The sequence below is a fragment of the Botrytis byssoidea genome, assembly GCF_014898295.1.
Source record: "Botrytis byssoidea strain MUCL 94 chromosome Unknown BBYS_009, whole genome shotgun sequence".
Lineage (NCBI taxonomy): Eukaryota > Fungi > Ascomycota > Leotiomycetes > Helotiales > Sclerotiniaceae > Botrytis > Botrytis byssoidea.
This window is the reverse complement of record NW_024065850.1, coordinates 1,141,970-1,166,811: the sequence shown is the minus strand read 5'-3', so window position 1 is coordinate 1,166,811 and position 24,842 is coordinate 1,141,970. Positions and strand designations below refer to the sequence as shown.

Genomic DNA, 24,842 nt, shown 5'->3' with positions numbered 1-24,842 from the left:
TCGGTGATTATGTAGCCAGGATGCCTGAGGACACTAATGCCGCTGATGCTCAAATTCCTTGTCTAAGCTCGGAAATCGTATTATCCTTGCTGCCTTGGACAAACCGTGCACCAAAGCTCTGTGCACCGTTCATGCCAGCATCCTCACGAATTGCAGCTTACCTCATCTGCCTGTTAACGTCCGCCACATTGTGTGGCTGTATAACCCGATTTATACCCGCACTAAATAAAGATTTGGACAGATAACTTTAATCAATCTTTATTCACTGTCTCACGCATTCACTCATTCACTCACCTCAACCACATTTTGCCATAGACATTCCCCTTACATCCACTACATATTGTATCCGCTTTCACAGTTTCCAACATGGATTCTCCAAAAGCAGATCCCCAACAAGGACCACCACCAGGACTAGGTCAAATTCAATTCAGATTACCAGATGGTTCACAACCAAGTCCGGAACAAATCCAGATGATGCAACAGCAAATCGCTCAACAAGCACAACAACAAGGGTTATCGATACCTGAATTCATAGCAAAGATGAATGCGCAAAACCAAGCCCGACTACAAGCCCAACAAGGCCAGCAGCCATCCCCAGAACAAATCCAGGCTATGCAAAAGCAACTAGCTCAGGATGCTGAAAAGGCTGGAATGTCTGTACCTGAATTTGTAGCGAAGATTAAGGCGCAACAAGCCCAGCAACAAGCTCTACAACAAGGCCAACAGCCATCCCCAGAACAAATCCAGGCTATGCAAAAGCAACTAGCTCAGGATGCTGAAAAGGCTGGAATGTCTGTACCTGAATTTGTAGCGAAGATTAAGGCGCAACAAGCTCAGCAACAAGCTCTACAACAGGGCCCACCACCATCTCCGGAACAAGTCCAGGCGATGAAGGAGAAATTGGCTCAAGATGCCGCAAAAGCTGGTATGACTGTACCCGAATTTGTGGAAAAGATAAAGGCGGATGCAATGGCCCAACAGCAGAAACAAAGAGAAGCTGCCATGGCTCAACAGCAGCAACAGCAACCTCAACCAATTCAACCAGGCCCTCCAAATCCAGCAGCTATTGCTCTTGCAAACTTTTTGATGGGTCAGGACTTAAAAGCGAGAACGTGTATCTTGAATGGTCAGAGAAAGGACATGTTCAAAGGTAAAATATTTCACTACCATACTACAACTTTTTCTAACATACAATTACAGTGAAACGTGCTCTCCGAGCCATTCAATCGCCCGCTTATGAAAAAGCTCGTAAGAAGAACCCACTTCTCCCCGAAATTACTGATCGCGCCTCACTCGAAAACTGCTTCAAACTTCTCCCACTTTCTCTCCTTGCACTTCGTGTTTCTAAAGTAGATCCTCATGAAGGTCATGATCATGCCCCTGGTGCTCACAACACAAAGCGGGTGAAGGGGCTTTGGACTGTCAAAATCGAACAACAGCAAGAATGCAAGGAAGAGCTCCATTTCGTATGGCTTTATGAAGGTGCACAAATTAAACAGAAATTATACGCTGCTGGAGCATTAGCGATTGTATTTGCAATTGTCATGTTCCCACTTTGGCCAATGAAGATGAGATTGGGTGTTTGGTATTTAAGTATGGGTATGCTTGGATTATTAGGATTATTCTTTGCGATGGCAATTTTCAGATTAATTCTGTTTGGTATTACAATGTTTGCAGTACCTCCTGGATTATGGTTATACCCAAATCTGTTTGAGGACGTTGGATTCTTCGACAGTTTCAGACCTGTTTGGGGATGGCAAGAGGTATGTTCTCCTCATGAAATATCTTGATAAGGAGCAGGAAAAGCTAATATGATCAATAGGAGAAGAAGAAAGGCAAGAAGAAGTCTAAGTCGAGTGCCTCCGCTAGTGCAAGCGCTATTGGAGCAGCAATGACAGGTCAACCAGCTCCAGCCTCGGCCACCACGACAGGATCAACAGCACAAATTTCTACTGGAGAAACTACACAACGAAATTTAGCGCCAAGAGTTGAGGAGGTTTTTGATGAAGAGTAATTGCGCGGTAAATGATTTTGCTACGTGATATGATACATGGAAGGCGATTTTATGGATGGGCTGATGAATCGATCTATGGATGATCGGAAAATCACTGGTGTACAATAACTTCATGTGGATATTGCGAAGGGAATAATGTTCTTTTTCTTGATCCTAGATTTTTGATTCTATCTGCTTTTGTTTATTTATCTTTGGTGGTATTATTGTGACACTTAAATTAACATTTTGGCAAGTGGATATCGACAATCGTAATCCAATTCCGACATAAAATATTAAGTGCAGCAGCCCTTACATACAAGATACAGTCTCGGCTATTGAAACAAAAATATTCTCATAGAGGAGACTTGATTTTGGTCTCCAGTTCTCTGGTTCCAATGTACTAGGATTATATATAATGTTTTTGAGATGCAATCTTACAATATTTTATTTTGCATAATGAATGTACCATTCCTAGGTATTCTCAATGATTAGTATTCTATCAAAACACAAATTTCCAATCTCCAACTCCATCTATAATGCAAAAACTTCGACTCTCGTGCTTCAAAGACTATCCGAGTGGTCATCCAAATGCTCAAACTGTCTTCCATAATCCTCCGGAAGCCTGAGATTTTTCGGCAATATATACTGTCCTCGACAAGTCCCCATTGTCCTACAATCTAAATCGCACTTCCCGTAGAGTCGACAATAACACTTTCGTGCACTTGGACATGCTTGTCTATTGAGTCTTTCCAAATCCACCATTCCCTCCTCACTATTTTCCTGTTCCAAAAACAACACGTGCCATAAATAACTCAATATCCTGCCCGCCACCTTGTCATCTTTAGGTGCACCATTAGGATTCAACAACCACTGTCTCAGTGCTACATATTCCTCTCTCTCATGTTTCCAAATACTTTTCCTCGAAACGACAAACTGTGCACAACATTGACTCCTCACAATATCCGTTCTACTCAACTGTTTCCCCTCTCCAAACAACACTCTCAACGCCTTCGGCATCGCCGCATCAGAAACCGCTCTCTTATCCCACGGCTGCAGCGACGCTTGCATACTCGTCTCCAAGCTTCCTTGGGCTACCGCTTTATCTCCACACGTGCTGAGACTCCAATCACACTTGAGATTATGATATCCGTTTTCCGCCAACGCACTCTCAAGATCAAGTGCAGATAGTAGATCCAGATTATCATACGTGGGGTGATCATTATGCCACTGGAAGCGATTTCCATGGACGAAGACGGCGCCCGCCGCAGGAATGTTTTCGTAATTGTCGATGAGGAAGGTGAGATAGGGCATAGCTTCGTGCGCGCGATTCGCGGGCACCTGCAGCACTTTCTGAGAAGTTTTCAGGAGCGCTGAGGAATCCACATTGTAGATGCAGATGTGATATTTGTGGCTGAGCGTATCCAGCCAGCTGGGGTCGCCGTCAGCGGCCACGTGGGACACGATGAGGGCGGGTTTGCGGGTGCTGGAGAGCCCCGGACAAATACCGTGGGGAGACGGGATGGGGATTTTTCGGGTCGCCGCATCGTGCGTGTACCGGATGCGGGTCCAGGGAAAAGAGGTGTTGCTCGATGAGCGATTGAGGTAGATGATGAGGAAGAGGGCGCTGCTGAAAAGCGTGAGATGCACGAGGGCTTTGCGGGTCGTTCGTCTCATTTTGGGGAATTCGCTGATTTGATATGGGGGGTGAAAAGTGGAGATGAGGTTTAGAGATAGGATGAGATGTACATTTATCTATTCATCTACCAAGCAAAAACTATTAAATATCTCACATATAATCGACGTTTTGATAATTGGTAAAGATATCCCTGTCCTCTGTGGACATGTCAATTCTTCAGGAAATTCCAACCTCCGAGTCCAAACGCTCATCCATCGATCGTCTCCACTTGGTTGAGGAGCTAAAAAAATCGTGTCAAGCACTTGCACTTACACTTAGACCCCAAAAAAGCGACGAGTGGATTTTGATAACCCGCAATGGCGAATCAAAAGCTTGAATACATGTATACTTTATAAAGGCTGACTCGAAACTAAGTACCTCAGTTTCTGGGTTATTCGTGACTTGGCATGGCGGGTGTACACATTATGAAGATAAGTAAAGGAGTAAACATAAGCGACATTATATATCTATGCATCATGATTCACGATTAATCTGATTACCATAATTTGAATTTAATATGTTTCTTTAATTTTTCGTAATTTACATAAAGTAAGTGATACCTTTAAAATTGTACAGATAGAATATATCTATCAATACTAGTAGATGTAAGTACGATCATACCATATATCCATACGTATTCCCATGCATCAACGGTTTACAATATATGCATCACTGAAGAAAATCGAATGAGAAATTTCCTCATATTTGAATTACAGTTAAAGTGCACTCTATACCTTACTGTTCAAATCTCTTGAGTAAGATTTTATTATAGCTTGCTCCTGTAATATTCATATTCATGGTATCTCTGATCATGTATGCATAGTTCCGGTCCTCAACAAGATTCTTCTGTGTGCTTGATTTCATACGACTTAAGTCGGCTATCTTTTTTCATGATAAAGGCATTTCATATGTGCATTTCCTGCCCGCCTAGGTATCTTTTGCTCGGTCTCCCCGTCTCTCGCTCACGAGTTATTATTACAAAAATGCCAAATTCGTACAAGAAAGATGTACGCTCTTCGGTATACAATCATTCAAACCTAAGTTCATCGAATATGCTTCTTCATTCGCCTAACCCTTTTCTCATTTTCAGCCTCCTCGACTTATCCATCAATCTACTGCCAATCGTCATCACCCGCAACATCATAATCGATGTTTTCTTGCATGTCTCTCTCCCCACCATGTCCACTCATACCCATTGAATTAGAATCTTGTGCCATGGCATCACCTTCCATACCACCTTCCATCTTGGAATCTGATTCTGTATTACCACCAGTGGTCGAATTCTGGATGTTTGGCAATGTAACCGGTGGCAGAGGCGTTTGAATCCATGATAGTTCAACCTTTCCTACCGATGGAATTTCGCCATTCTGAAGACCATACATGAATTTCTCAGCCGTGTGACGATCTTTGAAAGTTATCTGACAACCGCTTGGCGTATTTGTGAGTTCGGTATATTCACCAATACCCTATGAATGTATTAGTACACATAGATGAAAATTTTGAAGGGGGAAAAAAGGGATCATACCAAAAGATGCTCTCTCAAGCTCTCGTCCGTCTGAGGATTTGTAAAGTCGGCACCACTAACGGCAATCTTCTTCGTTCGATTGTCAAGATTATAGCGGGCCGGAGCACCACCAAAAGCAGCCCCGCCACGTCCCCTGAATCCACCTCGAAAACCACGTGGAGCAAAAGTACCTCTTCCTCTATAGCCACCACGTCCGCGACCTCGCCCACCCCATGTATCATCAGAAAGAGGGCTATCCAGACTTGGTAAACCTAAAGATTGAGCTTCCGCCTCTAAAGCTGCAAGTTGTTTCTTCAAGGCTTCTGTTTGAGATGAAGGTGCGGGCGCGGGAGAACCACCTTCTGCATTGACACCTGGAGATACAGATTTACCAGACTTGGCTGCAAGTCTTTCCATCAACTTTCTCTTTTCCTCGGCTTGATTTTTCAGAAGCTCTTCTTGACGTCTTTCCAGCTCCTTGCGAGTGGCTTCCATTTCCTGTTTCTTCTTCATTTTTTCCTCGTGGGCTTTCTGTACTTCTTGCTGCTTTTTGGCGAATTCTTCGATATCAATCTGAGGTTCATCCGACTCTCTTGCAGGGACTGGGCCTGATGCACCGTTGTGATTTGTGCCACTAAATGATCCGTTCGCAGGAGGTTTTGGAAGCGCTTCATTATTTGTGAACCAATAGACCTTTACAAATCTGTTGTCAAAAATAACCTTAGGTGAACTGTATGCTGCATTCGCCCCGTTCCAGTCATCAAATGTGATCAGAGCCAATCGTTTATATGGTTTCATATCTACCTCCTTTATGTTACCGAATTGAGTGAAAAATTCTCGAACGGTTTCCTCTGAGAACTTGTCTTCTGGAATTTGCTCCACTACGATTGTAGTATTGTTCTTGTTATAGTTTGCTCGATCTGATGAGAACTCTGATCGTCTCGCGCCTCTGTTAGAGTGCATTTGCGATCCACCTCTGCCCATAGACTGCCCTCTGCCACGTCCCATACCACCACGGTTGTTTTCAAAGCCGCTGTATGGTGCCGGTCGTTGGCTGTTGTCATTCTGGTTCTGATTTTCGGTCATAAGCGACGCATTACTTGGATCGTACTCGTCTGTAGGTTTGCCAGCACCTCCAGGAACATATATCGAATCTTGACCATGCTCGAACATACAAGTATTTCCTCGCGCGCAAAATCCCTTTTGGTCGTAATCCCGACATCTTTGCTTCCTCTGGCCCGTTGGACCTGGATGCCCTCTATTTTGATTGGCTCCGTTGGGAGGAAATCCTGGCATACCCTGTGGAAGAGGCATACCCATCGCACCCATAGCTTGCTGCATAGCAAGAAGAGCTGCCATTGGATTGTTTGGATCGAGAGGAGGTAAGCCCGTTGGAGAACCTGGCATATTAGGCATGTTAGGCATGAATTGCGCATTAGGCATTTGCATATGTTGTGGATGACCTTGAAATCCTCCTCTGCCATTATTGAAATTGTCGAAAGCTCCACGTCCTGCCGCGCCACCTCTTCGAGGTTGTTTAAATGCGCGTGAATTCTGGTCTCCACCTCCCATATACATTTGAGAATCTCCATCGCCCCGTCCGTCAAATGCGCGCTTTCGGGAACCGTTTTGATGGCCCATCGAAGGTCCCATATTTGGGTTATTGAAAGCTGGAGCTGATGGTCCGGTAGGTGGCGCGAATTGTTGCGAATCGCGACGAGGAGGTCCACCACTCAAGTAAGTCTTATATTGGAGGGCATCGAAGACATCTCGTACGAAAATTGAAGTATCCTCTTTCAAGAAATCGGGAATTTCAGCCATGCAAAGTTGTCGAACAGTATTGACATCTCCATCATGTCGCAATAAAGCAAGAACATAATCGGCAAGAACATCTGCATCTGCATCTGATCTATAAAGAAAATTAATATCATATCTATAGGATGACGGAAATTGAAGCTGAACATACGTATTCTCAAGTCTCTTTATGATCCATTTCTTCAATTCTCCCGTATCTTCTTCTGGAAACAACATCTTGAAAATGGTATTCTTTTTGTTGCAGTATGCTATTGAAAGGGGTATTCCTAATTCTTCGTATCAATTCGTTTTCAGGAAATTTGTCGATTTGCAATCATAAATTCATGACTGTCTGCACAAACAGTTTGATTTTGGGAATAAATTATTGAGAGCCTCGGGGAAGTTAAACTTTTGGAAACTGGAAGCTCTATTGTGGTCCGAGCTTATTGTGGTGATCCGAGTGCCTAGTCGCCTGGTCGCCCTGGACAAGCAAATATCAAGGAAATTCATTGAGTAGAAATGATGTTAACCATACACAACTGTTGTTCAAGACAATTCTCAAATCAATATGCCATTTCTGCTTTTGTGTATACAATGCACTACGTCTCGACACAAATATTGAAATAAGGAGTGAATACTACAACAATTGACAGTTGTTAGTTGACAATTGGTTGATGTACCAGACCAGGGGAAACCCCCGGCAAATCACTCTGGTGAATTCAATTATACCGGAAAATGTGAAGTATCTGCTCTTATACAAATCTATAGTCTTTCTATATTCTAAATCTATATCTAATCATCTAGTATATCCTACAGCTTTTATTTTCATTATTTGTTTATAGCCTAGATCCTCTCATCGAATATCCTTCTGTTTGTTTCAGAAGGCGTCCAAGGTTCAAGAGCTTCTTCAGATGAAGTCTCATGAAGTCCTTTCACTATAACCATGGGTGCCTTCCTAGGACTTCGGCCGTCTGATTCTCTCACATCAACCATAGTATCTTCACTGATACTTTTGAGGCCATTCTTTGTAGTGAGTGATCTCTTCAAATCACCCTTTGGAGCACCCATTGGTCTCCATCTCATCCATCTCGATAACTTTGGTTTGTAGTTTTTGCTACTATATTCATTTTCTCGTGCAGAGACGCCTTCCTGTTTGGGCCCCTTTTCTTGATCGTCAACATCCACTTTCACTGTAGCATTTCTTTTCCGCCAATACCAAATTCCTGCGCAGGAAATTGTTACCACAGTTATAGCTAGTGTCACAAAAGCTATCTCTCTCAGCATTATTTTTCTTCTCTCTCTTTCAATACTACGATGAGACTTAGGGTCAGGGGCTGTGGGAACCGGTGTCAGTATACTGTTGGGATTGGCAGTATCGCTGACCATGCTCGCCGGACTTGGTGGTGCCGGTCCCGTTGTCCAATTCGAGGGTTGAGGTCCAAGAACAAAATCCATTGTCCCACCATTCTCAAAGACATCGTTCCAGGTAAGCCATGATTGATTCCATGATTTTCCATTGACTTTGAGAGATTGGACATAGAAGGAAGACTCTGATCTATCAACAGTGGTCATAGCAAGTGTTTTCCCGCCACCAAGTTGAATAGTTGTGTTGGCGAACCATGGACTGCCAATCAAGAAGGTGGTTTGCCCTACCATAGGGTATAAACCAAGCATGTTCCAAATTAACCATGATTCCATTGCGCCCGCATCACTATTCCCTGGTAACCCACCAGGTGTAGGTGAGTAATATGACTTTGCAATATACCGAGATTGCACTACACTCAAATCTTGTCTTCCTACATAGTTATACAAGTAAGGTGTGGTGAACGATGGTTCGTTGCCTGGGTTGAAAATCGTATTGTTAAATGCTGAAGAGCGCCCAGAGGTGTTGATTCCAGGCTTAAACATTGTGTCAAGACGATTGACGAAGGTTGATGGTCCACCTGATAACGCGATCAGTGTGTTCATGTCATGATGCATATTAAAGGAATATTCCCAAGGGAGTGCTTCATAGTAAGCATCTCCCCAATAACACCCACCACATGAGAGTGGGTCCTGTTTGATAAATCCTAAAGCACTTCTAGGAACGAGAAACCCATGGAACCCTAGAGAAGTAGCATTCGGGTTCCAGTGGTTTACCCAGTTACGAGATCTCTTCAAATACTTCGTTGCGTCGTCATTCATTCCTAACCCAGTCGCTACTTGATAAAGAGAAAAGTCGTTAAAAGAATACTCGACCGCTCGAGACACAGATCGGCCATATTTTGGTGTAATATATCCATACTGTAACCAATCGGGAAGGGCTCCACGGCCTTCTTTCGTCGAAGACGAATTATCTCGAGGATCGTTATTATTAGCTGGGGTAACCTCAGCATTTTTTACCATAGCTGAGTATCCAGTCGTCCAATTCACCGCCCCTCTCACTCCCTTTATATAGGCATCAGCTAGCACATTATCAGAATTCGACCCCCCTTGTATTGCGCCATTGAAATTTGAGGACCTCGCGTCTGGCATATAACCCTCAAATCGAAATATGTCAATCAGTGATCGGATATACTCCTCATATGCTACTGGCTGGAGTATATGAAATAACGAAAAAGTACACCTAAATAGGTCCCAAGTCGTGAAGGTATCATCATAGTATGGCTCTGATGAAGTCCAGAGTGGGTTTTCCCCGGTTCGGTTGGATGGTAGTAAGTGCATGAAATATAGGGAGCTATACAATAACTGCAAATTCGTTTTATTGGTCTCAGTAGTCGTAACTTTGGATAAAACCTCGGTATTCCAGACACTTTTCGCATCGTTAGTCAAGGTGGAGAGCGTTGCACCAGAAGGTATTTGTGAGTTGACGTTTCCACAAGCCTGGGCTGATGATATAAAAGATATTCCTACTCTAGAGACTACCGTTGTAGTGTTGAAACTGAATATGGCTCCTAGTCGAGTTTTGGAAGAAGCAGATTTTTCTGTACCATAACTTGCAACTGCGCTTCCATTGAGGCTTGTTCCGATAAATGTCTCCGACGTCGCTGGACTTTCGAAATATCCACAAAAGTATATTCTCCAGTCCGGTGCCATATTCCATCCGTTGTTGTAATCACCAAATCCTTCATAATGTCCATCCTCTAGCACGGTAATATTCCCGCCAAGGTAATTCTGGGAAAGGCCCTGTTTTCGGTATGATGGTAATACATGAGACACATCAACAACTACGTTTGGGGTGCCTTTACCCTCTGGGAATGTGTACTGATAAAAGCCCGCACGACTTGTTGCCGACAATTCGACAGTGATGTTGCTTCCCAGCGAAGCTTTGTAGTATCCTACCGACGTGATATCGGGAGAGACTCGAGTATCATTCAGGTTGACCAGTGGGTTGGTTATATTCCCAAGTATTGGCATCTGTGAGACGACACCATATTTCGGTGATCCTCCAGTTCCACTTTCGTGCATCATGGAAAATCCGGTAAAGTTGCCATTTAATGCAGCTCCAGAATAACTATCACTTCCCGTAAACATGTCAGGCCCGAGCTTGACCATACCAAAAGGTAAGGAAACTCCAGGGAAAGTATTGCCTCCACTGGCCTCGCCATTCTATAAAGTATATTAGGTAAAATCTGGTGTAGGGTATCGTACAAACTTACTGATGTGAGAACATATTGTGAATAATCTACAGTAGACTGAGCTACCGCTCCACTTATGAGCCCGAGTAGGGCAGTGTAAAGATACATTAGAAACGTGTCAAAAAGTTCGAAATGCGTTAGAAGTCGGCTTCAATCTCATATTCATGGAGTTTTGAACAATCATATATGATCATGCATATTAACAGTGGTGATTCCAAAGATGCACACGCATTCTCTGCTTCCCTTAGGGAGTGGTGCCAAAAGCAATGGGCGTCTGTTGTGTAGGAGCAAGTATTTACGTGAATGACTGGACAATTTTATAATAGAGCTATGAATCATAAAGAAATGTGAAAGCAATGAGAGGGATCATAAAAATGACAGACTGATAAATACAAAAAAGTGATCTTTACTGAACCACTCAAGTCAAATCAAGTGCTAAGAAAAGTAAGGAATGATCGAGGTGTAGAGTACAGCAAGAACGAAACATGGCACTTGTGACTTCCTTTAAGAATGATCAGGAACTCCGTGCTGTATTTCACGATACCAGTCACTTGAGTTCTAGACATTAGATCGATCCACTTGGATCCCCCCCGAAGTCTGCGCTGGTCCTGTGCATCTGCGCCATAATGAGGGGTCAACACGAGTAAACATTACAGGCGTACGGAACCAATAGAACGCAGTAAACCCAAACGTTTCCTCAAACATGGCCCCCAAATCCATACATTATGAGGGTTTTTGGAGAATATGATTAGCCAAACAAAGTCTCTCACTCACACATTGTAAGGGACTTGTTTGAATTCGCTGGCGCAAAAGGGGTCCATAGCCAAATTAAGCTTCTCGCGCAGTAGCCTTATATCAGCCCCCCTAAGCCCCAGCCACACCGGACAATTTGAGTACCAATAGGATTCTGTACTGTATCATCGTGTTTCCATTTTTATCATTTTTATAGCTGTCGACCGATTCAAGGTAGATGGTAGTTAGTTATTTAACAGTTGGTTTCCATGTCACTGAATCTATTAAGATCTTGATCTTTCTTCAATCATGGAATTGCGCCTCCAACATTTGAGCTCCGTAACATACCACCTATCCCTTTCCATCTTATTATACAATTGTTGGTGGCTCATATAGTGAATATATACGAGAGATCACACCACCTAGGTATAGTCAGATGTTCGCTCTATCCTACTGCGTGATTACGATATCGGTACAACAGTTGAAAAATCATTTTCAGCATGATCTATTTGATTTGACCGGAAACTATCCAACAACAGCTGGACAAGGCACACGATGACTATTAATCACTACCTAGGTACCGAACATTGCAAAGAGTCTCTCGAGTCTCTTTTCAACAACAATTGAAACGCTATTGATCAAGATTGCCGACAGATACTGAGGTTTGCAAGATCGATTCTTCCGAAGAAGGGGAACTTACAAATGCTAAGCTTTAAGCTGATGTATTCAAGCTTTCGGCGACCACCATACGGAATCCTGAGTATAATAGATATTAGGCATGACTATAGTAAGCATGTACCGTTAGGATCTATGGCGTTCTAGAAGACAACTCCTACATGAGCAAGGGCTTTCAAACACGTCGCGTCCGTTATTGAGTTTTTCTTACTGTGCAGTATGGTGGCATATACGGACGGCATGGGAGTGAGATTTATAATCGAAGTGCTTACGATGTTATATACTTCTAAGCTCGGCGGAGCCGATATTCACATCCGGCTGCTCCTCTCAATGGAACATTACGGTACGGTATCCTTAGAAACAGATTGTTGGTTGGAGAATGAGAGGGAGAAAGTCGTGAATTTTGAAATCATCTCAACGATACATAATCCGTTTCGTAGCTTACCTCCCCTCCTTCATCAGAAATGAATTGTCCTCGTCTCCTCTCCTCTCTACACGCACACACACACACACACACACACACACACACACACACACCCACCACCGGCTGATAGATTTTTACTGACCTCATTCATGCTTTTCCAAGAGTTCCTTGGCCAACAATCAGAGATTAACCACCACCACGTGTGTCAGATACAAATCCCCCGCGTCGCTACCGTACCTCTACAAAGATAGGAAAAATCGCGAAAGATCTCATGGCAACATTCTGTCTCATTCTGAGTCGAACAAATGGGATCAATATACAATTATATAAATCCATGGTACACGGTACATGATACTCGATACACGATACTCGATGTATGGTACACAATCGCTCCCGTGTATTACTCAGAAACGCTACCTAGTAGTTTACGGCATACTACTACTCACATACCAAGATCCTTCTCATTCCTTCAAATCTTATATTTCCTCTTTGATGACAATGATGATATCAAGCGTTGGTAATGTATCGTTGTAAACACTGTTAGTATATACCACTACCTGATGACCATCAACATGATCATTCAACAATGAGCTACTATCAAACTTTGCGTCACTTACCTAGTAGATCCCAACAACTAGCTTTAGCTTTCAAAGTGATAAGGAACTAAAAATACATATCACATCGTGTGGAAATCTCATCACATCTACGTACCCAGTTGGTTACTCTCCCGGATCGTCCTAGATGTCAAAACGCACGGATTTCTTCATCACAGACAGAAACGTTCATTGAACCACCAGATCTTGCATGTTAAACCTAGAAACATACCTAGGTAGGTGCTAGGTACATATATTTTCGTAGATGGTGGATCTCTTTTAATAGCTTCAAATGATTTCTTGCATTAGTACAAACTTTGGTCCGTCCTGCAAGGTACAGAAAGAAGTATTACTTGAATTGTTTTCACAGCCATCTAAATTTTAATCCTTTCATTCCTTTCAAGTACACCCAAAGTGCATCAAAGTCCATCAAAGTCCATCAAAGTCCATCAAAGTATCCCAAAATGTGAGCAAATGTCAAGAGACCATTCCTGTCCGGGCAAATCCTCTCAATTAACTGGGTAAATTTGCCGCCCAATGGTCCATCTAGCGGTCTATCTCCCCTTCCAACCCCGCCCACCCCATCTCATCACAACCTATCACCATGCACCAACAGAAACAATTGTGCGTAACTGCAAGCAAGTGTGAGCATGCATCTGCACGCCATGGGGTAATCATGGCTAATCATGGGTAATGTGGGATAATCATGGGTCATCTACAACCATCTCAAGCCTTACAATGCAATATTTACCCGCTGCGAAGAAACTCAAATTTGGGGTGCCTTTTGCTTTCAATTTCGATTAGGCTTTTTCCGGCGTCTCGATCTTTGATTGTCTGGTACGACGTTCCCATTTATGCCTAGACGACCAATCATTAAGATAGAGAGTTATCACATTCTTCATATCTCATCTATACTTTCGCAATGATGCTCTCTTAGCTCTACACTTGGTTGTTTCCTGTTATTTTTTCCCTTTGGAAATATTCTCACTCTCGTTTTCTATCGTCTCTTGTCTTTTGTCCTTTGTTCTTTTTTACATTTAGTTCAAATCGTGTTCGGTATGAAGTCGTGGTCATGCAATCTTTGAGCAGGTTTCTCACTGATGCGCAAATGGCATGGTTAACTTCTTCTATCAATTGTTGTGCGGCGGGGGAAGGTGTGGAGAGCTGTGGTAAGCCAACAAATTACAATGCTAAAGTCAGAAAGTATGAGTTCTAACGAAACATCCAGAACCAGAGAAATCAATGCGAATAATAAATGGGCAACCTCAATTAATATCTCCCCCATTATCACAACCTCCAGAAAGGCCACCAACAGCATCCGCTTTTGAAAGACCAGAGACTAGAGGAAAGGATTGGGCGAGAACTCGATCGAGGACGTCAAGTCGTGGGAGCAGCTTTACTTTGAAAAGAAATTTATCATCTCGTGCGTCAAGTCGAATGGTGATTAGTGCGCCATATAACTTCCAACATCATACGGAAACGAGTTATGTGAGAGAGCCCGAACGAGTCGTACTTAGGAAAGAACCGAAATTGCGACCGTTGGAATTGAGTATATACTTACCAGGAAATCGATTATCGCCCTTGCCTGAATTTGGACCTCACTTCAACGAAGACACGAAAAATCGTCCTTTGGTTCACATGAGAAGTGAGTCGGCATTGGAATTTAGGGTACCTAGAAAACCAGTTCTATCGACAGTTATGGAAAGGAGATCAATGAACACTGAGGAGTTGTTGAATGCTTTGTCAAATGATTTACCTCACGAACGTCCTACACGATTGAGAGCAAATACGGAACCACTTGCATACGAGAGAGTCAAGTCTGCATTGCTAGAGAATGTGGAATTGGATAAAAAGCTAAAGCAACTTGATGACGCTATCGAGAGACGAAGTATTTATCTAGCCAGTCGACCAGTAAGTCGTGCAAGCCGAGCCGAGAGTCGACATGAAAGGCGTGAGAGTATATACTCGGAGTTCACAGGTAGGCCTCTGATTATATCATTATATTCTAATGCGACAATACTAACAAGCTCCAAGAACCCATGCCACCCATCACCGAGCTTCCACTCCACCATGTCGATCATCGCCCTCAAACCGCACCTTCTCGTCCTCGCCGCATGAAATCCCTAGACTCTTCTCTTCACGCACCCAAGCTCCTTAGAGAACGTCCATTACCTCCCCCTCTTCCATTAGTCCTCCAAACACCTCAAATTACGAATCGAAGAAAGTCTCTATCGCGGGTCTCCTCCTGGTTATTCCCATCCGGTTCCGAACAACAACACTCCCGTCACATGTCTCTGGATTCCGTTACCAACACTCCCAGACCCGTAACCTCTAGAGATGGCTTTTATCAGTGTATCGAAGTCAAGGAAATCCATAATCCACACAGTGTTAGTAGTGTGAGTAGTATCGAAAGTGAGATTGACGGCAATGAAGATTATGAAGCGACGAGTTGGAGTGATAGTCCAAGTCTAGTATATGGAGCTAGATACGCACGGGGAATGGGTTATGAAGTGAGAATTAGCGCGGATAGCAAGAGGTTGCAGGTAGCGCCACCAAGTAGAGATGGAGCGAGAACATTTGGTGGGAGTGAGAAGGGTGAGGAGGCTAGATGGAGTATGGCTTATGGATATGGAAGGGATAGTGTGGGAGTTGCAATCTAAGAGATGGAGAGATTTCTTGATTTGTATTTATATAAACATTAACAGGTTGGTTGGGAGGAAAGTAGATGGGAATTTGGAGGTCAGGTTGGTGGGTGGCTTGCATGGTTGGTACGGTCTCTTCGGTCTGGATGGTTCGCATGGTTTTCGAAGTTTTTTTTTTTCTTTTGTTCGCAGAGGGGAAAAAAGGTCAGGATACTTCCTTTATGATACCACCTATTGTATTTTCGGCGTTGTGATTTTAGATATACATAGTTTAGATATAATAATGAGGAAGTAGTGTATGTATGTATGTATGTATACATGATATCAATCCTAGCTAACATTACGTCTCAGAGAGATGCGCTGTTTGAGCAGAAGAGAGGAAGCTTTCCAGCTTTCCAAATTGATATTAAAAGTTGAGTTTCTCGTCTGAGAGTCAAGTGTAGTGTTAAGTTCTCACTTACAAGTATGCGTGCACCACAGGCCCCCCTCGCTTCCCGTACCATGTCCATGTCCCATCTCCAGCCCCTCGCTGAATCAATGGTAAATCTTACGACACCCTAATTTTCCCTGCATTCGCATTCATAATCAAAAATCGGACATCAAAAGAATTTTGCGAGATATAGATATCGAATTGCCAGTCTAATAATTGTGAGTATATAAATATATGAACATATGAATATATAGTATTTGTCTCGCCCGCACTGCAAAAAGCGGCACCTAATTACCTATCTAGTTAGTCACCTAGGTAGTTAGCATTATCCATCCGAGCCATTCATCCAACCATCTAGTCCCATCCCATCACACCAGCACACCAGCACAAAGAACCAACGAACGGACGAACGAACGAACGAACGAACGAAACAAGTGGAGAAGAAATACTTGGTCGCTTCGTAGCTATTCCCTCATATTTCCCAAAGCGCCAAAAAATTCTCTATCAAAAGAAGAAAACGCATATATATATATATATAAAAATAAAAAAAATACAGAAAGTTAAAAAAAAACTCAAAAACGTGATGAGAGTGGGATTCGAACCCACGCCTATTACTAGACCAGGAGATTGGTGACAATCTTTTGTTAAGCTTGACCTTAACCTGGCGCCTTAGACCAACTCGGCCATCTCACCTGTGTAATTTTTGATATGGTGACAGGAGATGCTTGTGTATATATTGGGAAGTGAAAATTCTCGATGGGGGGGGGTGGGTGTGGGCTTTGTGGGGATGTGTACGATGGTTGTAAGAGTAAGTATTATAAAACACACCAAAAAGCAGCCATACTTTTTCTCATATACAAAAACTTTAACCAATCAAAATATTATGCTTTTTGAAAATTAATATAACGAATTCTAATATATCAAAGTATTATAAAGAAATATCTAAATATATTAAATTATATTAAAATTTTGTATATATTTTATTTGCTATAATTACTATTTTGTAATGTTTTTTTATAATTCTAAGTAATTCTATTAAATAGTTTTCTAATATTATTTCTCAAACCTTTTTTATAATTTTTTTAAATATATTGTAATTTATTTTATTAATAGGATAATAATTTTATATCTATTTTTTTATTTAATTCCATATATTTTTAATAGAATTGAGATTAAAAGAAAAGAAAAATCAATTTATTTTTTTAATTTTTTTTTTCAAAAAAAACTTGAATAATAGTTTTTATAGAATGATTTAATATATTATTTTGTATAAATATATAATCCAGATTTAATTTTATTTAATTATATATAATAGGTATTGTATATATTTGATAAAATTCAGTATTAATAAAATCTCAATTCTTTTTCCAAAATATATTTGATTCTTTATCTGATTTGTCTAAAAAACAATTCTAAAATATCTATTTAGTTTTTCTATACTCTCTTTTTAATATATATATAAAATCAAAAACTTTATTCTTTTGATATATAATATATATTTTTTTATATAATTTTATAATTATTTATATTTTATTTGATTATAAAATAGTATTTTATTATTCTTTAATTCAATAAATATAATTTAATACAAATTGTAATCAGATTTATTAATTATTTTTTGATATAAAAGATTTTCAAAAAGCAATATAATATTTATATTTTGTTTTATATAAAATAAATTGAATAACAAACTTCTTTATTTCTTTTCAAAATAATACAAGAATAACTTTTTAATATAATATATACCTATTTGTTTTTGATTTGCTTATAAATTGAATAAATTAATTAATTTAATTAATAATCAAAATAAAGGATTAATCAGAATATTTCTGAGGAGTTATTTGTATTTTAATAATATAATAAATCTGTTTATATATCAGATTTACTTCTTCTTTAAAAAAAAGATTAAATCTTTTTAAATTTTATATTAATATAATATAAAATATATATTTCAATTTGTTGATTTTTAATTATTTCTTGATATTTAGGTATATAAAATAATAATAATATAATAGATAATAGTATAAATCTAATATTTGAGAATATTGATAATAAATTAAATAATAATAGATTAGCTTTTTTTATTTTGATTAATTCGAATATTATTCTTTTTTAGTATATTTATTATAAAAAAATATTAAAAACAATATTTCTTATAATAATTCCTAAAAATACTTTTTAAAATTAATTCAAAATAGGTTTTTAAAAGTAATATCAAAACAGATAGAATGAATCAATTGAATCTATGTATTTCGATATCCCAGCTAAATATAGGTTAATTAGCGTTTTACACAACTTATCCATATAACCACTGTAGATACTAGGTACTAGGGGGGCTTGGAGGTAACTGACTAATTGGCGGCTTGGAGGGGTGGAGGGGTGGATATAGAGAGAGCGAGAGATTTTGTGTGGGAATTTGAGGAAACGGGGGTTGGAGAGGAGTTAATGAGGATGGGGATTGGTTTTTGTGGTGTTTGGTTGAGGGTTGAGGAGGGAGAGGGGGGGTCTTCGATTGATATAATGAAATTATATATGCATATCCATCCTATCAGAATCTCTGTTTATTATTTAATCAACTACCTACTACCTACTACCTAGGTACTTTTACATTTCTCAACCTCTAGACCTTGAGTGAGATGATTAGGATTTATTTATTTATTTATTCATTAACTACATCACATATCACATATTACTCATTCCCACAGAAATAGAAATATAAATAAAAACAAATAAAATCCCCTCTTACAGAATATGATTTTGAAAATTCCCAGTGGGAAATCTCTCGTTTCGCTATTTTGGTCGGTTAGTTGATAGGCGGGGTTTGAGGGTGCGATCCGAGGATTTACTTCGAATAATAACTGGATAATTGAAATATAATCCATTCTCTCAAGTTATATTAAATAATATATGTTTATTATATGATGTATGTATGTATGTATATATATATATCTGTATGTAAAATCTCAAGTAGGATTTCAAGACTTCGACTCTGAGAATAGTTCTCCTACTCAAGGTGCTTCCCCCCTCCTCTCTCGACATGTAGATAGATATCTTTCATATCCATATTCAGAAAGTCACGCATACTTCTCTCTCATCCATAATATGATATATGGGAATACAGTATGCATATCATATACACACTGTATTGTACCTAATCCACTCAAAAATTCAGACCAAGTCGTCGTCTTGACTGATAATACTAGTTATGACGAAAAACGATAAATTCCTATTTCAGCTATACAACCTTCATTGTGCAATATATGAAGTATTTCTAAACAATCACTCAAGAATCTTCGCTACAAAGTTGCTTCCATTCTATCCCCTCACATTACACACACACACAAACATATACCCATATACATACAAAATCCCCAACCTCAACCCACTATCCCTCCTTTCAACCCCCCAATCTCCTTGTGTAACAAACAAAAACCTCCACATCATCTCCATCATAATATCCCAGAATCTCATTGTAAATCTATACAAGTTCATTTCAGCTCTCGTCTTGAAAAATATATTTAGGAGAAGCAAAATCTCCAATATCCATTTCCATCACAACTCTCATTTCCAACATTACAACTCACATCACCATCACCATAACCATCCCGTAATAAAATTCTCTATCGTTTATTGATCTGTCAACCTATCTCTCAATCCTCGAACGCACATCGCACATCGCACATCGCACATCGCACATCGCACATCGCACATCGCACATCGCACATCGCACATCGCACATCGAAAATCGCACAGTCCAACGAACATTCACGATTCGTAAATCTCTCAAAGCTATTCAAACATTGAGGATTAACAATCACCCATTATCATTTCTGAAAGGGTTGGCTGAGATGCGATAAAGTATGTTGGTTAGGTATCTTGAGCTTTTAGTCCATTTGTGCAAGCCATCTATCTAGGTATATACCCCGATGACAAGTATATAAACTACAGACGCATACAAGCCTCGCAAACCCCTCCTCTTCTTTTCCTCTCTTCTCACAGGATACATACACTATCACTTTACATCACACCACACCACACCAGACGATGCCCAATGATCTCACAAAAAGTAACAATAATCTATCTATGTATCTATCTATACCACATCTCAAGACTCAACCCTCAATCCACCCATCCCATCAAATACATCTCCCTCATTCTCCGAAGACACGCGCTACATACAGTACAATACAATACAGCCTTCGCCGAACCCCTCCCTTTTCACACATTGTGTAAAATCCTCTTTAAATATATTTCTAAAAAGTGTAGTAGTAACGAAGCTAACCTCCAACCCCCATAATTGATGTCATATCGTAAGCGTGCATTTTATTCCTCTGAAGATCACCCTGTACACAAACGCCCACCCAGAAAGAACATGAAGATATTAACAAAATTATAAAGAAAAGCATAAGAGGTGGGAATCTAGTGTCTGATCTTGAATCAGAAAAAATGAATGCACGCATGTAACATCATCCCAAACTCCATCCCTAAGGATCCAATGTATCATTGACCCCTTGTATCTAATTTTGACAATCCCATCGGTCCCCTCCAACCCGCCAATAACACCGAAATTTCAAGGTCCAAATCCCAGAAAAATTTCATTGTCATTACGCCTACTTCCTGAACAAATCTTTCAATTCTTCCAATCTCCTAATCGACGCTTCCTTTTTATCCAACCTTCCCTTCTGGGAATCCATACTTAAGCTCGCCAGCTTTTGTTTTTTATCTTGAATTTGCAACATTTTTTCCTCGAAACTCTTATTCATAATAAATCGGACTGTCTGTACCTCTCTTTTTTGACCCAATCGATGTACACGATCAATAGCTTGAGCTTCAGCTGCAGGGTTAAATTGAGGTTCCATGACATAGACCTTGTTAGCCGTGGTGAGGTTAAGACCGAGGCCACCGGCAGCGATGGAAACTAGAATAACAACGATTGATGGATCATCGCGAAATTTCTCCATGGCCATTGAGCGAGCGATACGAGTCATTTTACCATCGAGACGTGTGTAAGGAATGTCATTCTCCTGCAAAGCGAGTTGGATAAGGTCAAGGTGAGTTGTCCAACCAGAGAATACAACACTTTTGATTGGTGGCTCATTTGGATTTGCTTGTGATTCCCTTCTGGATGCCAGAAGATCATGGATTAAAGCTATTGTCTTAGTATGAGGTCCACCATAGTTTGATAAATCCTTGCCTGCTTTTGCCGATTCCTTGGTTTTCAATCGGGATTCTTCTTCCTTGTCTACTTCCTCTTGTTTGAGAGAAAAGAACATAGACGGAGAGATTTGTTGGTGACAAGTAGGACATCCGACTAAAGAGCCACCAAAAGCCATCTCTTCCAATTGAGTTTTGTAAGCACCAATGCACAAGCCACAAATGATGTGGAAACATGGTGTCATGTAACCAATAACTTCCTCCTTAGATTCGCCATCAGAATCGACAACATCCTGAGAGCCAATCTTCCGATTGCATGTCAAGCAACTATCTGTACCTGTATCCCTCATCAACTTATACATTTCATAAGCCTGTTTGGGTGTCATTCCATCTTGATCTTCGTATTCTTCACTATCAAGATCGATAGCGGAGTCCTTGCTCAGACCATTCATGATTTTCAAGTCCTCGGGACTTAACAAATCCTTGCCATGAGCGCAGACTTGACGAAGACGCAATATTGATTGCAAAATGTGATGAAAGGTTTTGCCTCCCAATGCACTTTCTCCCTGAGAAGTGATAACTTTAAGCCTATCTGTTGCATTCTTTTCAAAGATATCATAGACCATACGCTCTTCATCACTGAAATCTAGCCTAGCAATCTGATCATGACGCTTGGGAAGGTCAATTTTGTCTTTGAGTCGACGAAGAGTAATGCTGTCGACTAATAATCGAAGTTTGGGAATTATTTCAGGATCGCAAATCTTGAAAGGGGAGAGTATATGTTGGGCAAACCCACTTCCGTTGAATGGTTTGACGCGAAGGAAATTCATCAAAGCACCCAAGTCCTCAAGTCGATTCTGAACTGGTGTACCTGTGCATGCCCATCGACGCTGTGCTGAAAGCCTACAAATAGCCTTGAATTGCAAAGTTGATTGTTCCCGTATCATATGAGCTTCGTCGAGTACAATTCGAAACCAGTTCATCTCCTCGAGAGGATATTTACCGTCTTTCTTTTTGTTCCTGTTATTGCATTCGCTAGCGACAGAACCATATGTAGTAATGACCATATCATACTCTGACAATTTCGTAACATCCTTGATACGATTAGCGCCATGATAGATGTAATACTTCAAAGCATCGGGTTTGATATGTGCCTTGATCTGATCTTCCCAATTGGAAATGACACTGAGCGGAGCAACTAAAAGGGTAGTTTTGCAGTTCAAAGCGAGAGTTGCGGGTTCGAACTTGGGCTGAGCGGCAGCCTTGCCTGATTTCAGAACTGGCTGCTCTCTCTGCTCGGATTGTGATGGTCTTTGCTTCGCCCAATCTCTTGAATCGTCCAGTGTTGTAGCTACCAAGGAGAGAATGCTGAGAGTTTTGCCAAGTCCCATCATATCGGCAAGAATTCCACCAAGCACCTGTGGTGGACTTTTGCGTTCCTCATCACCGGTGATGACATTATAATATATCCTCTGCCCATTGTTCCCATGTCTAAGTTTCCACAAATCGCATTTGTCATTTATCTCATAATTTCGCTCCTTTTCCCTATTTATCATGAAGTAGAGACCCTGTTTCTGATGTTTGAGCAGCTCCGTAGTAATCAAAGAACTTGGCTCCATCTCTGGTAAATTCTCAGATCTCGGCAATGAGTCGAAAACTCCCAATACGTCATTTCGGATTTCTTCTGTTGTCCGAACGGGGGCCTGGGAACGAGATGCGTAAGATGAGTATGTACTAGACGTGGGCTGCAAGGCCCTTGAAGGCTTCTCTATAGCATGAGGATTGTGTAATGGAATTCCAGCTTCTACGGAAAGTGGGGTTCTTAACCACAATTGCTTGTGAGAAAGATGTCGGCCAATTTGAAGAGCGTGCTTTTTTGGTCCGTAAAGATTCAAATCCAAATTATAACGAACAGAGCATGGGGAACCCACTGGCTGATCATCGGGCGCCTTTCTTCTTGTAAGAATACGGGCAGCTGTTCTGACACCCATTTTTGGGGAGTCAAGAATAGGTGCGAGTCCAATTGCAGTATTCACATCGACGCAGCCAATAATTTCGCGAGTACAATCGAGAGCGTGGATATTATTCGTCTTATCTCCTTCCTTCCTCCTCAATACAATCTTTATCTGCGGCCAGTTCTCGGGTATGAGTGATTGGGCGCCAGGTTTTGGGGTTGGTACTCGATGAGCGTTGAGTTGAGATCCTTCAATACGTCCGTAGCAAACTTCCCTATCCTGCTCATTTCCGACAACTACAACATCGTCATCGTCCACCAGAGATAAGTCGAGTACTTGTTTGGTGCAACCATCCTTCGAGCCTTCAACCCTCCTATTTTTCACATATTGTCCGTATGCACCTCCACTAGAACTTCCATTAAATTGTGCTCTGCTTCCCTCCCCGGTCAAGTCTTCTACTCTTCGACGTTTTTGAGGTACCATGTCGCGATCTGTGATATTATGCATTCGATCCACAAAACTTCCCATGCCCGGCATCTGCCAATTTGGGTTCGCGTGTGATGCAAAGCGATCCTGGCCATTCGAGTTCGAGTTCACGTTATAATTCGGGTTCGAGGGAGGTGACGGCGTATACGATCCGCCGGGGGTGTCGAACTGAAATAGAGGCTGAGAAGCAGATGCTGCTTGTGAAATTCTTGGTCGGGGATGAGGTGATAAACTGGGCGAGGGTCGTGAATTTTGATTAATGCTTCGAGGATTTAGCAGCTGCGCGGGACTCCAATTTTGGGCATTTGTGGCATGACCGTTCGAAAGTGGTATACCGGGATTGTTCTCATTTTGATTCGGTCTTGATCTTGGAGGGTTTTGGCCTTGTGCGACAGAGAAATTGTAAGTAACAGGTTTATCAAAATCGGTAGGGTAATTTGGGTGTAGTTCTGAACTTCCAGATAGTTTGCCTTGGTGTGTATGTAGGGACTCTCCGTTTGCGAGGATTGGGAAATTACCAGAGAAGTTGTTATTCATTGAGGCCATAATTCTCCTTTATGGTAGACAACCTCGAGTATTTGTCACGGTCGCATGCATTAAGTTGTGTGTCGTATGTACTGTGTGTGTGTATGATTATGATGTGGTTGTAATGGTAGGTAGTTGTATTAATCGAGCCGATAAATTCACAGGAGGGGCAATATTTATCACTAGGGAGGATTGTGCAAAAGTAAGTAGGAAAAAGAAAAAGTCGATGAAACTAAAATCATCGGAATGTGATCATTCTGTTTGATCTTCGTATATTCACTGAGTTTTTTTGAGTTTCGTGAATCTTTGTAGAATTTCTTATGTGTGAATGAGTGATGAATTTATTATACAGGTAAAAGTACGAAGGAGAGTAGGTAGAGCAGATGTATGGATATGTACGGAGTAGGGATGTGGGAGAGAGAGGAGGAACAGCGATAGATGTGATAGAAAATTTCCGCGAGTCTGGAGGTACAAAGCAATTAGTAAGCAACGATACATCATTTTTACTAGCTAATAAGGTTTTCAAGTTATTCACCTAGATAGCTCGAGGATAGGTACCTAGCATGTAGGTATCTATTACAAAGACAGATGCCTAGGTAGTTAAGCAATTTTCAATCACATAAGAGTTTACTATACAATAAAG

The 24,842-nt window shown here is 41.0% G+C and overlaps 6 protein-coding genes across 6 annotated transcripts; 2 read left to right on the top strand and 4 right to left on the bottom strand.

Annotated features, from left to right (window-relative positions):
• Nucleotides 1–366: 366 nt before the first annotated feature.
• On the top strand, nt 367–2,150 carry EAE97_005497 (uncharacterized protein; the record flags this gene model as incomplete). The annotated part of the gene is made up of 3 exons (XM_038876009.1): nt 367–1,150; nt 1,201–1,763; nt 1,823–2,150. The coding sequence occupies 3 exons, from the start codon at nt 367–369 to the stop codon at nt 2,012–2,014; spliced, it is 1,539 nt and encodes a 512-aa protein (XP_038733346.1). The 3' UTR covers nt 2,015–2,150.
• A 404-nt stretch (nt 2,151–2,554) lies between these two features.
• EAE97_005496 (uncharacterized protein) lies at nt 2,555–3,667 on the bottom strand (the record flags this gene model as incomplete). Its single annotated transcript, XM_038876008.1, has 1 exon — nt 2,555–3,667. The coding sequence occupies one exon, from the start codon at nt 3,665–3,667 to the stop codon at nt 2,555–2,557; it is 1,113 nt and encodes a 370-aa protein (XP_038733345.1).
• Nucleotides 3,668–4,780: 1,113 nt separating this feature from the next.
• Nucleotides 4,781–7,203, bottom strand: EAE97_005495 (uncharacterized protein; the record flags this gene model as incomplete). The annotated part of the gene is made up of 3 exons (XM_038876007.1): nt 4,781–5,134; nt 5,194–7,081; nt 7,139–7,203. 3 exons carry the CDS (start codon nt 7,201–7,203, stop codon nt 4,781–4,783), a joined length of 2,307 nt encoding a protein of 768 aa, XP_038733344.1.
• A 503-nt stretch (nt 7,204–7,706) lies between these two features.
• On the bottom strand, nt 7,707–11,033 carry EAE97_005494 (uncharacterized protein). The gene is made up of 2 exons (XM_038876006.1): nt 10,605–11,033; nt 7,707–10,554 (listed from the first exon to the last, which is right to left on the bottom strand). The coding sequence occupies exons 1-2, from the start codon at nt 10,689–10,691 to the stop codon at nt 7,810–7,812; spliced, it is 2,832 nt and encodes a 943-aa protein (XP_038733343.1). The 5' UTR covers nt 10,692–11,033; the 3' UTR covers nt 7,707–7,809.
• Nucleotides 11,034–13,832: 2,799 nt separating this feature from the next.
• EAE97_005493 (uncharacterized protein) lies at nt 13,833–15,952 on the top strand. The gene is made up of 3 exons (XM_038876005.1): nt 13,833–14,176; nt 14,236–14,985; nt 15,042–15,952. Exons 1-3 carry the CDS (start codon nt 14,080–14,082, stop codon nt 15,665–15,667), a joined length of 1,473 nt encoding a protein of 490 aa, XP_038733342.1. The 5' UTR covers nt 13,833–14,079; the 3' UTR covers nt 15,668–15,952.
• Nucleotides 15,953–20,689: 4,737 nt separating this feature from the next.
• EAE97_005492 (uncharacterized protein) lies at nt 20,690–24,220 on the bottom strand (the record flags this gene model as incomplete). The annotated part of the gene is made up of 1 exon (XM_038876004.1): nt 20,690–24,220. One exon carries the CDS (start codon nt 24,218–24,220, stop codon nt 20,690–20,692), a length of 3,531 nt encoding a protein of 1,176 aa, XP_038733341.1.
• Nucleotides 24,221–24,842: the final 622 nt, after the last annotated feature.